We start from the raw sequence: 16,854 nt of genomic DNA, 5'->3' as shown, positions 1-16,854 counted from the left end.
AGTCATATAGTCATTCAGCATAATTTGCGATATTACCAAAGATTTATGAAATGGACTTTGTCTCACAACAAGTGGCCGGCATGCTTAAATCAACTGGGTCATTTGCTCTCTTGTGTGAACTTAGATCATCAAATCAGAAAGGTTATCTCCAGTCAACAGATAACCACAACTTCTATAAAAACTAATGCATTGATTGAAAGGAGGTCTGGCGAACAAAAGTAATAAATTCAGTGCTTTGCAAATGTCACATGAATCCATAGATTAGACTACACTCTCCAAATATAATTAACAGGATATCTAAATTAACATAAAATATCATAACACAAAAAAAGAATAGGAAATACAGAAAATAATAAGCTCACTATTCAGCATCGTTCATCTCTACAGGTTTTTTTAATTTTTCTTTGTTTGGTTTTAGTTTAGTTTGGAGATTAAACGCGGAAACAGTCCCTTTGGCCCGTCGAGTCTGTGCCGACCAGTAATCCCCGCACACTAACACTATCCTAAACACACTAGGGACAATTTGTAATTTTACCGAAACCAATTAATCTCCAAACCTGAAGGTAGACAAAAATGCTGGAGAAACTCAGCGGGTGAGGCAGCATCTATGGAGCGAAGGAAAAGGTGACATTTCGGGTCGGCACCCTTCTTCAGCCGGCACACGGTGAAAGCACATGCAGGTCGCAGGGAGATGCACAAACTCCGTACAGACAGCACCCGCAGTCAGGATTGAACCCGGGTCCCTGGTGTTGTAAGGCAGCAACTCTATTGCTGCGCTATTTATACTTTTTTTTGGAAGAATGAAATCATTCTAAATTGTTCAAGGATAGATCCCCAACTCAGTGTATTTAAACTGTTTGCTTTGTACTAAACACTCAAGATTAAGATTCCAACATGCCTTTGGCTACCATTATTCATCTTAAATACACCCCACACGGCAAAATTAGCTCTAGATTGGGGGTGATAATATCTTCACTAAATACTGGCTCACTTGTTTGTAGTCCCATTTGTAGTCCCATACAAAAAGAAAGCTGCACCACTGTGAAGGGCAGTCAAGGTGGCGCAGCGGTATAGTTGCTGCCTTACAGCGAATGCAGCGCTGGGTTCGATCCCGATTACGGGTGCTGTCTGTACAGAGTTTGTACGTTCTCCCCGTGACCTGCGTGGGTTTTCTCCGAGATCTTCGGTTTCCTCCCACATTCCAAAGACGTACAGGTTTGCAGGTTAATTGGCTTGGTAAATGTAAAAATTGTCCCTAGTGGGTGTAGGATAGTGTCAATGTGCGGGGATCGCTGGTCGGCGTGGGCCCAGTTGGCTGAAGGGCCAGTTTCTGTGCTGTATCTCTAAACTAAACTAAAGCATGTTTGACATCAGTAATACAAGTAGTAGTTTCATCTGACTACAATCCATTTTGTACAAAACACCAAGTTCTGGAGGAACTCAGCAGATCAGGCAGCATCTGTAGAAGGAATGGACAGTGATGTTTTGGTTTGGGACTTCTTCAGACTGATTGTAGTTGGATTATCAGAAACTTCCAAAGAATAAACACACTGCCTGTCTTTACGCCATCAAAATGTTCCTTTTATCAAAACTAGTGGTGTTTAATCATGCCCTTTTCGTCATGCCAAAGCAGTATAGTGGAGCATCTGGTAGAACTGCTGCCTCACAATGCCAGACACCCGGATTCAATCCTGACTTTGGGTGCTGTCAGTGTAGAATTTGCACATTCTCCCTCCGGGGTATTCCAGTTTCCTCCCATGTCCCAAAGACGTTCGGGTTTGTAGGTTAATTGGCTACTGTAAAATATCCCCATGTATAGGACGTGGATTAAAAAAAGCGGGATAACGTATAATTAGTGTGAACTGGTGATGGGCCGTCAGTGTGGACTCGGTGGCCCTAGGGACCCATTACCACGCTGTATCTCAAAATTAAACCAAGCTATTATGAATTCCTTGTGCATCGCTGCAACTTTGATATTTTGCTTATATTTGATCAAGGATAGATCCCCAACTCAGTGTATTTAAACAGTTTGTTTTGTACTAAACACTCAAGATTAACTATGGAAACCATACACAATAGATACATATAGACATAGAAACAAAATAGCGCAGGATAATACTGTAATACCAAAATCACCGACTTACATTTCCATTAACACAAATGAAAAGAATAACTGTGTAATTCTCCATACCCTCTGATCCCCTTGGCCACAAGGGCCACATCTAACTCCCTCTTAAATATAGCCAATGAACTGGCCTCAACTACTCTCTGTGGCAGAGAGTTCCAGAGATTCACCACTCTCTGTGTGAAAAAAGTTCTCCTCATCTCGGTTTTAAAGGATTTCCCCCTTATCCTTATGCTGTGACCCCTTGTCCTGGACGACCCCAACATCGCCAACAATAAGCACCCATCTAGCCTGTCCTAACCCCTTAACAGTTTTGCCAGTTTCTATAAGTTATCCCCTCTGATCTCCTACCAACTCCAGCCACTATAAACACAGTCTATCTCTGTCTTTCTTCATGAAAGACAGTCCTGACATCCCAGGAATCAGTCTGGTGATAAACCTTCTCTGCACTCCCTCTATGGCATAACCATGTCATTCCTCAGTTTTGGATACCAAAACTGCACGCACTACTCCAGGTGTGGTCTCACCCAAGACCCTATACAACTGCAGTAGAACCTCCCTGCTCCTATACTCAAATCCTCTTGCTATGAAAGCCAACATACCATTCGCTTTCTTTACTGCCTGCTGCACCTGCAAGCCTACCTTCAATGACTGGTTACCATGACACCCAGGTCTCGCTGCATCTCCCCCTTTCCAATCGGCCACCGTTTAGATAATAATCTGCTTTGAAATTTTTGCCACCAAAATTGAAAACCTCACATTTATCCACATTAAACTGCATCTGCCAAACATTTGCCCACTCACCCAGCCTATCCAAGTCACCTTGCAGTCTCCTAGCATCCTCCTCACACCTAACACTGCCCCCCAGCTTAGTGTCATCCGCAAACTTGGAGATATTGCCTTCAATTCCCTCATCCAGATCATTAATATATATTGTAAATAGCTGGGGTCCCAGTACTGAGCCTTGCGGTACCCCACTAGTCACTGCCTGCCATTGTAAAAAGGACCCGTTTACTCCTACTCTTTGCTTCCTGTTTGCCAGCCAGTTCTCTATCCACATCAATACTGAACCCCCAATGCCATGTGCTTTAAGTTTGTATACTAATCTCTTATCTGGGACCTTGTCGAAAGCCTTCTGGAAGTCCAGATACACCACATCCACTGGTTCTCCCCTATCCACGCTACTAGTTACATCCTCAAAAAATTCTATAAGATTCGTCAGACATGATTTACCTTTCGTAAATCCATGCTGACTTTGTCCAAAATAGACAAAATAGCGCAGGATAATACTATAATACCAAAATCACCGACTTACATTTCCATTAACACAAATGAAAAGAATAACTGTGTAATGTTAAACAACTAAACAGAAACAGAATCCAGCAGCCTCTCACCTGAATTAGAGATCTTCCCACTCTCTGCTGTTCCGGCATTCCCTGGAGCAACCAAAACCTGCAGGACAAGTGGTGACTGGGCCAGTTTCCATGCCAGGGTATGCTCACGACCTCCACTGCCAATGATAAGCACCCGTTCTGCCATTGTCCTAAACATTAACACAGTTCTGCCAGTTACAATAAGTTAACACTTCTTGATTTCATACCATATTCCCAGCCACTAATCTACAACACAGCTTTCTCTGTGCACTCTGCTTGAAAGAGGTATATTAGCAGTCCAATACTAAATGACGAGAGATAAACATCGGTTTCTCTGCATAACCTAGATATTTTCTAACCTACTTTAGTTATCAACAGGCACATGGACAACACGTTAAAATGTTAGACTCCTCCCACCCACCTTTGCAAAAAAAAGCAAACTATAAAATATGGTCAATAATTCAACAAAGAAAGCAGCCTATAAAAATCAAGAGATATCGGGTCCCGATGTAACAGCAAAGAGACATGCTAATTAAAAATTGATCTCATTAATGTTACTCTCCAATCTGACCTTTTAAAGTAACTCTTGAAATAAAGCAGTGTATTGAAAGGCCTGGAGAGAGTGAACGTGTTGAGGATGTTTCCACTAGTGTGAGAGTTTAAGACCAGAGGCCATAGCCTCAGAATAAAAGGACGTACTTTTAGAAAGGAGGATTTTCTTTCGTCAGAGGGTGGTAAATCTGTGGAATTAATTGCCACAGATGGCTATGGAGGCCAAGTCAATGGATATTTTTAAGGCGGAGATTGACAGATTCTTGATTGGTAAGGATGTTAGGGGTTATGGAGAGATTTACGAAGGGGAAATCATCTATCTATATATTACTAAAACTCTCATCTTGACCGCCTCCTGTCTGTGATGTAATTAAATTTGCACAAAAACGATCCCCCATAGCGCTACAATTTTTCGCCACCTTACTCACCATTCTCCTCTGCTGCAAGTCAAATACGTTTTGTTCCGATCGGTGAAATAGTACAAAAGTTATGAAGGTTTTTTGAAGTTTCCCCCTCCCCAGCAGCCCCCCCTTTCCCTCCCGCACCCCCCCCCCCCCCCACCTACGATCTATCTCTTCTCCTGCCAGTCAGCACCGCGCAGATTAGTCCCTTCACCTGTCACTCCCCGGGACGGTACGCCCCTTCCTGCGCCATTGCGTCTTTACTGGAGCTGAGGATGGCCGGCAGAGGTGTCAAACCAGACTTTCAGAGGGACCTGAAGCAGCCCAGTCCAGCCTAGCCCAGCCCAGCCCTGCCCTGCCCCAAGCAGCCTAGCCTCGGAGACCCTGCCCAGCCCAGCATTGGAGACCCAGCCCAGAATCGGGGATGTCGCCAAACGGAAAGCGGAGACTGAAAAAAGCGGAGAGGAACGACAAAAAAACCAGCGCTCGCTGTGAGTCCCCCTTCGCACCGCATCGCCTTCCAGCCACTACCACGCTGGTCCCCCTCAGAGCCTCCTCTCCTCTCCCTCATGACTTTCCCCCCCGTCTTTTCTCCGAGCTCTCTACCCCTCTCTCCCCCCACACACCCACCCCACACACACCCCTCACACAAACAACACCCCCCCCCCCCCCCCCACACCCCCGGCCCCCGACCAACAGGTCCCACTTAGTCTAATGCTTGACTTATCTTCTGGAATTATTTGTGGATCTAACTAGGAAAATGGACAAGTGAAAGCAAGTGGATGTAGTGTTCCTGGACTTTCAGAAAGCATTTGATAAGGTCCCACATAGGAGATTAGTAGGCAAAATTAGGGCACATGGTATTGGGGGTAGAGTGCTGACATGGATAGAAAATTGGTTGGCTACAGGAAACAAAGAGTAGGGATTAACGGGTTCCTTTCAGAATGGCAGGCAGTGACTAGTGGGGTACCGCAAGGCTCAGTGCTGGGACCACAGCTATTTACAATATATATTAATGAATTAGATGAAGGGATTACAAGTAATATTAGCAAATTTGCAGATGACACAAAGCTGGGTGGCAGTGTGAACTATGAGGAGGATGCTATAAGAACACAGGGTGACTTGGACAGGTTGGGTGAGTGGGCAGATGCATGGCAGATGCAGTTTAATGTGGATAAATGTGAGGTTATCCACTTTGGTAGCAAAAACAGGAAGGCAAATTATTATCTAAATGGTGTCAAATTGGGAAAATGGGAAGTACAATGGGATCTGGGGGTACTTGTTCATCAGTCAATGGAAGTAAGCATGCAGGTACAGCAGGCAGTGAAGAAAGCAAATGGCATGTGGCCTTCATAACAAGAGGAGTTGAGTATGGGAGCAAAGAGGTCCTTCTGCAGTTGTACGGGGCCCTAGTGAGACCACACCTGGAGTATTGTGTGCAGTTTTGGTCTCCAAATTTGAGGAAGGACATTCTTGCTATTGCGGGAGTGCAGCATAGGTTCACAAGGTTAATCCCAGGATGGCGGGACTGTCATATGCTGAGAGAATGGAGCGGCTAGCCTTGTATAAGAGGGGATCTTATTGAAACATATAAAATTATTAAGAGTTTGGACACACTAGCGACAGGAAACATGTTCCCAATGTTGGTGGAATTCAGAACCAGGGTCCACAGTTTAAGAATAAGGGGTAAGCCATTTAGAATGGAGATGAGGAAACACTTTTTCACACAGTTGTGAGTCTGTGGAATTCTCTGCCTCAGAGGGCTGAGAATTGCCGGTTCTCTGGAGAGAGAGTTAGATAGGGCTCTTGAAGATAGTGGAATCAGGGGATATGGGGAGAAGGCAGGAACAGGGTACTGACTGTGGATGATCAGCCATGATCACATTGAATGGCAGTGCTGGCTTGAAGGGCCGAATGGTCTACTCCTGCACCTATTGTCTAAAGGAGGTGAATGGGGTTCAGAGGGAAAGATAGATCAGCCATGATTGAATGGCGGAGTAGACTTGATGGGTTGAATGGGCTAATGCTGCTCCTGGAGCTTATGAACATTGCATAGTAGCCAAATGAAAGGAAATGCACTTAAGAACTGTCAAAACTTTGAAAGTAAACCGTTACAATCAAATCTTCAAAAATATTTCAAAATTTACAAATTGAAAAGAATTGAAAAAGATTCTATGAGCAGATATAAATGAAGATGAATGATAATAAAAGGACTCGGATAATGTAATGTAATATATTCCACGAGGTCTGCATGCAGTCTGACCTCATGATCTGCTCATGCTCTCCAATCACTCAGATTAATAAGATCTCATTAACAAAATAGCTCAGCCTCACATTGTATATATGGAACAAGAGTAAAGAAAATTTACAAATGTTGCTTAAGGGGTTGGACAGGCTAGATGCAGGAAGATTGTTCCCGATGTTGGGGAAGTCCAGGACAAGGGGTCACAGCTTAAGGATAAGGGGGAAATCCTTTAAAACCGAGATGAGAGGAACTTTTTCACACAGGGAGTGGTTAATCTCTGGAACTCTCTGCCACAGAGGGTAGTTGAGGCCAGTTCATTGGCTATATTTAAGAGGGAGTTAGATGTGGCCCTTCTGGCTAAGGGGATCAGGGGGTATGGAGAGAAGGCAGGTACGGGATACTGAGTTGGATGATCAGCCATGATCACATTGAATGGCGGTGCAGGCTCGAAGGGCGGAATGGCCTACTCCTGCACCTAATTTCTATGTTTCTATGTTTCTATGTATAACTCACAATACAACTGTGGACGGGAAGACCACTCACACCTTCTTAGTTCTTTGCAACAAGAAGACAATAGTATCTTCAAAAAGTTTCTAGGGCACTCACCTTACTTCTAGTTGGCAATTCAGGTAGGAAGAGTGCACGTGAATTAAGTCACTGATTATGAAATGCTCTTTTTAAACCGCGCCTTGGAAAGAGAATAGCATGCATCCGATTCGGAAGTGACATGGACAGGGGGAATGGCTTTTTCATAGTTTCTTCGTGCACAGCACCTTTTCTATTGATATGATAACCAACAGCCTTTATCTTGTTAATAAGAGGGAATAATCAGTTGCTTAACGTCAGGGAAGTCCATGGGGATCGCAAGCATGGAATATAAAGTGCAATTCCAAATGCTGGCAAGTGCAGAACTATTATTTCCAGTTACTACCTCTTTGCCATGGATACTTTGGTGATGGGTTTGCTGAAGGTGGGTCTCAGAAGTGGATGACAAAATCTGAATGCAACCCAGGATTATCAGAGAAACTTGGAGAAGTGTAACCTCTAAAGGCCATGTACCAAGGGTCCATGTTCCTATCTCCAACTCTAATGGAGCAAAGACCCCCTGAGCTAATGTTGTTCAGGTCGTCGCTAACGCAGTTCAGAGTGTGATCAAGCTCATGTCAACAATGCAATTTTAGGGATTCAAGGAACTGCAGATGCTAGTCTACAAAAAAGACACAAAGTGCTGGAGTAACTGTGTGGGTCAGGTGGCATCGGGTGGCGCCACCTGCGGTGGCTGCCTCGCCAACAGTCTGTCTGTCCTTTCTTCTTTTTGTTATTTTTGGTATGTATTAAAAGAATGTTTTAGTGTTCCTTAGTGTGGGGGCTGGGGGAGGGGGTTGGGGAAACATTTTTTCAATCCCTGACCCAGACAGAGATGTGATTTTTTCCCCTTATCGGATCTCTGTCCACGCTGCGGCCCAACATCGTGGAGTTGGCGGCCTTTTCTGGAGACTGACCCGACTCTCCAAGCCGCAGGAGTCTGCGGGACTTTAACATCGCGGAGCGTGCGATCCCTTTGCCGGGTATCGAAGCTCCAACCGCAGGGCCTGTGGACTATAACATTGTGAAGCCCGCAGTCTCTGGTAAGAAGAGGCCAACTCGAGAGCCCCATGCCGCGGAGAAAGTTTCAACTGCCCCACCGCGGGAGTTCGAAAGTTTCAACTGCCCCACCGACGGGGACTTCGATAGTCGGCCGCGGGGGCTTTGATCGCCCCAACTGCGGATACAAAGAAGAAGATTGAACTTTATTGCCTTCCATCACAGTGAGGTGTGTGGAATCCACTGTGATGGATGTTTATGTTAACTTTTATGTGGTTGTGTGTCTTGTTGCTTTTCACTTAGTATGGCTGTATGGTAACCCAAATTTCACTGTACCTTAATTGGTACACGTGACAATAAACTGACCTTGAAACCTTGATCTCTGGAAAACATGGATAGGTGACATTTCGGGTCGGGACCCTTCTTCAGAGAATTTTAATTTTGGTCGAAGCAAATGGAAACATTATCAATGCAGTGGTAATGACATCACTTTCTAAACTCCCCAATCCTCATCATTCTATCACGGAGGTGCACATTTGCAATGTAGCACACACACAATGTAGCGGTGTCAGGTGTTCTAGGGAGAAGGCAGGAGAATGGGATAGAGAGGGAAAAATTAATGATCCATGATTGAATGGCAGAGTAGACTTGATGGGGCGAATGGCCTAATTCTGCTCCTATAACTTATGAACCTTGACAATTCTCAAAGGCACAGAAGAAAGCTCTGCACCAGTCTCCAAGAAGGCAGCTCCCACGAGAAAGAACAATAGTAGGAAAGCAGTGGCCTCCATGATCTCTGCTCTTACCAGAAAGAAGATTCACATCAACCAACTAGACTGTGCTGCTTAAAAACAAAACTGCACGAGAGCATCTCTTGTGTCACTGCAGCCCATCAATCATTCACTCCATTGTATTGCTGCTATTAGCCAAATCGAGTAAAGCTTATTCCAAGTACAGTGTGGTATAGGTATTATAAAAATCTCCCTTGCAGCAGTAGTCAATCGGGGGCTCAGACTACACACAAAAATATATCAAAATATTCAGAAAGTTAACGATACGATAGAACCTTATTTATCGCAAGAGGCAAATTGATCTGCCAACAGTCTTAAAACACAAAAAAGTACAATAAACCAATAGTACTGGACCATTACTGCCCCCCCCCCCTTTAATCTGTCCTCAAATGAATCAATTACACTATCAAAAATATCTGTGAAAGTGAGATTTAACTGCCACATATATTTTCAAAGTCATTTTAGTTCTTGCAATCTGCCAGGGAAAGATTATGAAAATACGCACCAAGTATAGAATATTAAACTAATACCTTTATATAGTAGACACAAGGAACTACAGATGCTAGAATCTAGAACAAAATCAAAGTCGCCTATCCTGTTCTCCAGAGATGCCTCCTGACACGAGTTACTTCTGAGCTTTGTGTTTTTTGCATTTATATAGCAAAATGTACTGCAGTAAAATATTCAAAATCACTTTACAGGAACATCAGAAAAAGTACGTCCATAAAAAGGAATATTGGCTTTAAAGGTCAAGGAATATTTTAAGGAATATAGGCTTTAAAGGTCAAAAGGCAATGTTTATGGGGGGGGGGAATCTTGCAACTTGGAACATAGGCAATTGAGCAGTTACCATTGTAGGGGTAAGGAAACCAACACTGCTTGAGAGACATAAATGGAGGAATGGAATGGCTGGATGTGTTTACAGAGAGCAATGAGAGGTTAAGAAATGATCACTGGATCACATGTAATTTATATTCAGTTGAATTTGAGCATATGCCAAATGTAATTCAAGAGCCAAAAGTGTATATTTACCAATGAACAAACCATTATGAATGTTTAAGAACAAATCTTATATGTCTTGGTTAAAATATGGTGAATACATTTTGATCATATCAGTGTAAGTAAATGACACTCATCTTTTTAATGAAACAGCAATTGTTGCATGCAAGCTTTAGCAGGGCAAGATTTTTTTTACAGTTCAATTTTACTTCAATAAGGCAAGCAGAATCAATAATCTTTACAAATAACACGTTAAAGAAAAAAAGGTAATGAGAGATAAACTCTTGCTTTAAATAAAAACAAACATCTGAAAAACCACAGCACCCAGGTACTACTACCTGTAGAAAGAATTAATGACAATTAAATAGACTATTGACTATTGAATTAACATTTCAATTCGAAGCATTATCTCTTTTTATATCCAAATATACTACTGGCCTGTGGAGTGCTTTCAACAATTTATTGTTTTATTCCAGATCTTCAACATCAACATTTTGGATTTTCAATCACCTGTTGCCCAAGTGTAAAAAACTACAGCTTGTGTTTCAAAACCAACTTGTGGTCTCTTTCCTTAGCCTCACCTTTTAACTACAGAGTTATTTTTGCGACCACATTGAGCACTTATACTTGTGTCATTAATAAGCAGAAACAATTTCGCTCCACGAAAAACAAATATTAAATGCAATCTCAAAATGCTGGAGTAACTCAGCGGATGAGGCAGCATCTCTGGAAGGGTGTCGACCCGAAACGTCGCATATTCCTTCTCTCCAGAGATGCTGCCTCACCCGCTGAGATACTCCAGCATTTGGTGTCGACCTTCGGTTTAACCAGCATCTGCAGTTCTTTCTTGCACATTAAATACAATCACGCTATACAATCGGGTTAACTCTTAACCATATCAGCTGTCATTACAAAAAAAAACACATTTTAAGTCAAGATGAATAATTGCAACATTTTTACAATGCTTTTAAAGCTTTTCTCAGACGGAGAGTCACATCGAGTTGCTGGTCAAGGCTGTTATATTACTGCATGAAAACGCCTCCGTTCTGAAGGCAGCATATACGATTATTTTTTTTGCAAACCAACATCTGCATTTCCTTGCATCTCCAACAAGATTTCCTGACCTGACAGCACCGTCACTGTTTACAATGCAATTTAAAAAAATGAGGAGAGAAGTGTTTTACAATAATCAAAAGTAATGGCAAGCTCACCAACGCGTCTTAGAAACACAGATATAAACACGTGCTGCTCCAGGAGCCAAAGTGAACACGTCTTTAACTTGCACAAATGGCGCTGCAATGCATTGCTTGAGAGGGCGGTGAAGTTACCGCGACTTGTGCAGCAGCCAATCAGTAAATTGACTGAACGCTAGGTTTTTTTTGGGGGGGGGGTTGAGCATTGTTACTTGTACTAACTAAACTATGCAAACTAGGGCGGGGTGACTACTACTATTTTTTTAATATCAATTTGTATATTTGAAAAAAAAGTTGTGAATGGAAGGCATTGTGGGGGTTGTAGTTCCTTTTTTTGCTGTTATTGAATTGAATTGAATTGAATACATGTTATTAGCCAAGTCTGTATACATACAAGGAATTTGCCTTGGTGCTTTGCTCACAAGTAACAACACGATATACAGTAGACAATTAAAAATAAATCAGTATAATTTAAACATGTGAAGAATGAAATAAAATACCAGAGCAAAAGGAGGCTACAGAGCTTTGGTTGCTGAGTAGAGGTAGTGCTCGTGGGTGGGAAAAGCTGTTTTTAAGTCTGGCTGTGGCAGTTTTGACAGTCAGGAGTCGCTTTCCAGAGGGAAGTGCTTCAAAGAGTTTGTGACCAGGGTGAGAGATGTCAGAGATGATCTTACCCGCTCGCTTCCTGGCCCTTGCAGTGTACAGTGCGTCGATGGGGGAAGGTTGCAGCCAACAACCTTCTCGGCTGATCGAATGAGGCACTGCAGCCTCCGGATGTTATGCTTGGTGGCTGAGCCAAACCAGAACATGATGGAGGGTGAAGACGGACTCTATGATGGCAGTATAAAACTGGACAGTATCTGCCTGTGGCAGATTGTGTTTTCTCAGCTGCCGCAAGTAGTACATCCTCTGCTGGGCCTTTTTTCAAGTTCAAGTTCAAATGAGTTTATTGTCATGTGTTCCTGTATAGGACAATGAAATTCTTGCTTTGCTTAAGCACACAGAAAATAGCAGGCATTTACTACAAAACAGATAAATGTGTCCATATACCATGATATAAATATATACACACATGAATAAATAAATTGATAAAGTGCAAATAGCAAAAAGTGGTTATTAATAATCAGAGTTTTGCCCGAGCCAGTTTAATAGCCTGATGGCTGTGGGGAAGTAGCTATTCCTGAACCTGGTTGTTGCAGTCTTCAAGCTCCTGTACCTTCTACCAGAAGGTAGCAGGGAGATGAGTGTGTGGCCAGGATGGTGTGGGTCTTTGATGATACTGCCAGCCTTTTTGAGGCAGCAACTTTTGGCTGTGGAGTTGGTGGTGGCCCCGCATTTAAGATCCCTGGAGATGATTGGTTCCAAGGAACTTAAATGACTCCACAGATGTGACTGTGGTGTTGTTGTTGGTGAGTGGGGGGAGGGGGAACTCTGCTAAAGTCTGCAATCAATTCCACTGTCTTAAGAGCATAGAGCTCCAGGTTGTTGCAATGGCACCAGGACGCCAGCTGTGTCACTTCCTGTCTGTAGGCAGATTCCTCCCCATCCTGGATCAGTCCAATAAGGCTAGAAGACAGAGGTCAGGCGCAGCTGTAATCACAGATCTGTTGTAGAGGCATTATTAATGCATTATGGCCAAAGGTGTTGGACCTAGAATAAAGGACCTTGAATTTTGGGTTTGTACTCCGGGTGAAAAGACACCTGGGGAATCTATTGAGCTTGACAATCATCCTTGTGTTCAAATTCTTCCATAGCGATGTCATTCCTGTCAGGAATTGCCCTAGATTCCTCCCTTTCTCTGTAATTGCCCCCATGTTCTCATTTCATTATGACTTCTTGAACATCCCTGAGTTTAACGGATCCTCTGGACTCAAGTGGCCAAGGTTCTAGAATTCTCTCTCTAAAGATTTTTATCTCTCTACCTTTCTCATCGCTCCATGATGTTGCTTAAAATTTACCTCTTCAACCTGGCACAATGAAAGGCCTAGTTGGTGTAGATGTGGAGAGGATGGTTCCAGTAGTGGGAGAGTCTAGAACCAGTGGGCGCAGCCTTGGAATAAAAGGACGTACCTTTAGGATGGAGGTGAGGAGGAATTTATTTTGCCACACATGGTGAAACTGTGGAATTTCATAGATGGCAGTGGTGGATAAGTCATTGGGTAATTTTAAAATGGAGATTGATAGGTTCTTGATTAGTAAAAGCATCAAAGGTTACAAGGGTAAGAATGGAGAATGGGGTTGAGAGGGAAAAATAGATAATCCATGATCGAATGGCGGAGCAAAGTCAATGGGCCAAATGGCCTAATTCTGCTCCTATGTCTCGTGGTGTCATGGCCTTTTAGTTATCTCCCATTTCTTGTTAATTCTGCTGTGAAGGGCAAAGTTTGCTTTAATCTAAATGTGTTTGTTCATGATATTGTTGGAGGATAAGTAGTTTAGAGGTGTTGCGCAGAAAAGTGTCACAACTAGCCATTTTCAATCGCTTCATTAATGTCCTTCCTTCAATCATAATTCCAGAAATGAGGAAGGTCAGCAATGTTCAATTCCATTTTCAATTCTGCAGTGAAGAGAGAAGCCTATGCCTGCATATACATAATTACAATCAAGCTCTGTACAGATACAGGGTAACGGGCATTTGTGGAAAGCGGCATCATTAGAACGCTGTTTCCGAGAGTTAGCATAAACATGATGAATCAAGCCATCTCCTCCGTGCCATATGTTGGCATATTTGATGTAAAGGGTGTTTCTTTTATATTGTCTTGCTTTTTTAAGGTTGGAAGCTTCTGTAAACTCTAAATTTCCACAGTCTGACCTCTCCCGTTAGACCATAAGCTTTTTTTTTAAACCAGATTGCACGGTAATTCGTTGGGAATAATTATTTGGTATTGTGAGTTCAGTCCCTTTTAAGAGTACCTGTATTTTAATACACTTCGAAGTATTTTTTGGTTACTTGTTTATTGTATGAGTGTTCCTTTCTAGGTAGGTGCATACGACAATTAAATATTAGTTGACTCTTGACAAAATACAAATATATATGTTTGTTTTAATCCATGGCAAACACAAATTTCTGTACAGGAAAGAACTGCAGATGCTGGTTTTAATCGAAGGTAGACATAAAATGCTGGAGGACAGCAGGACAGGCATGAAGATTAAGGATCTCGACCAGAAACGTCACCCATCCCTTCTCTCCAGAGATGCTGCCTGCCCCGCTGAGTTACTCTAGAATTTTGTGTCTACCACCAATTTCTGTATTATCTTTCGTCCAAGTCTAAACGAATATTTGCAGCCAAACGTTTGACAAAGGGATTTAAAATTTTAAATTACCGGTTCTGGAATGTAACAGTTTGAAACGGTTGTCTTGAGGCGCCGCATCGTTATTCCGTCCACACGAGTGCGCTCTGCCGTGGAGTTTTGAGCAGTTTGAATAGACTACAGCTCCCAGGATCTGTCAGAGCTGATCTCTCGGCCCGTTGGGGGTTTCCGCATACAATCTTGCTCTGCTGATAGATAATATGTCCTAAAGACTTTATTTTAAGTGGAGGGTGCAAGAAGAATTCAACAGACTAAAAAGCAATGCACGGAAAAGCCAGCTGATTTATTCCCTTTGCAAAATGTAACGCGATTCCGTGTGGTAAAACAAATTAGTACCAAGGGTTTTATGTCGCATTACAGTTAACATCGGGAACCGTTCAAGTGGTTCTCTTCGTAATTGTACTGTTCATTGAAGGCATCATTCTAGAGAGAACATGTTAGCTGCAAAGAAAACCTGCGTTATGACTTGCCTTCGCGGTGCCAGGATGTACTCGGGTCACGGACCACGAAGCAAAAGCCTCCAGGACTGTTACAACTTGCTTAATGTACAGGAAAATTGCAACCACAATGAAGTAAAAGAGGCCTATGTCAAACTTGTCAAGTTGTATCATCCGGATAGTGGCTCTGATGGCGGAGATCCTCTAAAATTCATGCAAGTGGAAGAAGCTTACAAGGCCGTTGTTAAGCATTTAGCAGAGAAAGGAAAGACAGAGTCTGATCAAGGTTTGAATGATGAAGAAGAAGAAGAATCCAAATACCTGGCACTGCAACACAGACAGTACCTGAGCTTTGAGGGTGTTGGCATTGGAACACCTAGTCAAAGAGAGAAACAATACAGAACGTTCAGGGTCAATCGTGCAACAGATCAGGTGTTGGATTATAGAAAACAGAAACTAGAGGCTCAGGATCAGCAAAATACAATGATGGCGATGGATATACAGCAGAGCAAAAAGATAAAAATAACCCAAGCAGTGGAACGGTTGGTGGAAGACCTCATACAAGAGTCGATGGCCAGAGGCGATTTTGATAACCTTAGTGGTAAAGGAAAACCACTGCAAAAGTTTTTACAATACCCATACATTGATCCCATGACACATAATCTGAACAGGATACTCATAGACAATGGATATCAACCAGAATGGATTGTCCGGCAAAAAGAAATAAATGAAACAATTGAGAAGCTAAGAAATGACATACTGGGTTACAGGAAAAAGCTCGGTCAACCCCTGACTCACTACACTCTGAAACATTGGAATTTAAACTGTGAGCAATTCAGAAATGATATCAAAGAACTTAATAAAACTGTAGAAAAGTTCAATTTAATCGTGCCTCTGTTGAACAGACAGATGCTACACTTTGACCAAGATAAGGAACTTGCTGTCATATTGAAAAAATATGATGTGTTAATGGAAGCAAACAAAGCCAATTCAGATATTATTGGACAACCAACTAAGGAAAGTAGTACACAAAATAGCCTGTTTAATTGGATTAAACATTTCCTGAAATATAATCAGAGGGTGAGATGAAAGTCAGTAACTTTCATTATCAGAATATTAATTTAATGATTTAATTATTTTTTGAATTGCACGATGGGTGACCACATTACCTACAGCAGGAGCTGGCCTGCTGTAGATTATGGTAGATTTTAGTTCAATGCCTGTTCATCTGAAATTTCTCCATACCACAGGCATTTGCCCATCTAAAATCAATCAATTTCAGTGTGATTTCCCTAATTATCTTTTTTAGGAATAAGGGGATCACAGAAATCTGAGGTGGAAATGTGCTTCAGCGTTTCCTTTTATTATACAGGGTATATCTTTTTCTTCCATTTGCCACATCAAAGAATAAGTACTGTATTGTGCAAGTAGGTTTGTAAATGTACATACAATGCACTTTGTAACAGTGTATGCAATAATTGTGTCCTGGAATAATACTGTCTGCAAGAAAAAAAAGCAGAATGCTGTTAGTTAATTTACTTAGTACGGTACTTTTTTGTTTATTGAGTGGGTGAAATATTCAAGAAAACATTAAATGGAAGTTGAGACTAAATTTTGTTAAAATAGTGGCTAAATAGGCCCTTATTTTTGTCGCATAAAATACATTGTACTTCATTAAAAAAATTAAACGGTTAGAAATCATTAGTATTGCACAAATAGTACTCTGTATTAACACAGATTTTCCAAGAACTTGTTCACTTTAATTCTTCCTGTTTTATTTAAATTGTCAACAAATAAAACCTGAATGTCTGTGATATTTATTTCCTATTGTTCAGCATGGCT

At 42.1% G+C, this 16,854-nt stretch overlaps 2 protein-coding genes across 3 annotated transcripts in view; one reads left to right on the top strand and one right to left on the bottom strand.

Annotated features, from left to right (window-relative positions):
- Positions 1-14,608, bottom strand: part of gart (phosphoribosylglycinamide formyltransferase) — a 48,288-nt gene extending 33,680 nt beyond the window's left edge. Inside the window, exons 1-2 of one of the 2 annotated variants that reach the window (XM_055645085.1) lie at positions 14,588-14,608; positions 3,520-3,668 (exon numbers count right to left, since the gene is read on the bottom strand). In XM_055645085.1, coding sequence (XP_055501060.1) covers positions 3,520-3,664 — 145 coding nt within the window. In that variant the 5' untranslated portion in view covers positions 3,665-3,668; positions 14,588-14,608. Of the gene's footprint in view, positions 1-3,519; positions 3,669-11,281; positions 11,425-14,587 lie in introns of those variants that run through there. The other variant, XM_055645083.1, reaches the window with a different exon arrangement.
- dnajc28 (DnaJ (Hsp40) homolog, subfamily C, member 28) lies at positions 14,582-16,854 on the top strand. Its single transcript, XM_055645088.1, has one exon. It carries the CDS (start codon positions 15,010-15,012, stop codon positions 16,099-16,101), a length of 1,092 nt encoding a protein of 363 aa, XP_055501063.1. The 5' UTR covers positions 14,582-15,009; the 3' UTR covers positions 16,102-16,854.

This window comes from Leucoraja erinacea, chromosome 13 (assembly GCF_028641065.1).
Source record: "Leucoraja erinacea ecotype New England chromosome 13, Leri_hhj_1, whole genome shotgun sequence".
Lineage (NCBI taxonomy): Eukaryota > Metazoa > Chordata > Chondrichthyes > Rajiformes > Rajidae > Leucoraja > Leucoraja erinaceus.
The sequence above is the reverse complement of the archived record's forward strand: the minus strand, read 5'-3'. Positions and strand labels throughout refer to the sequence as shown.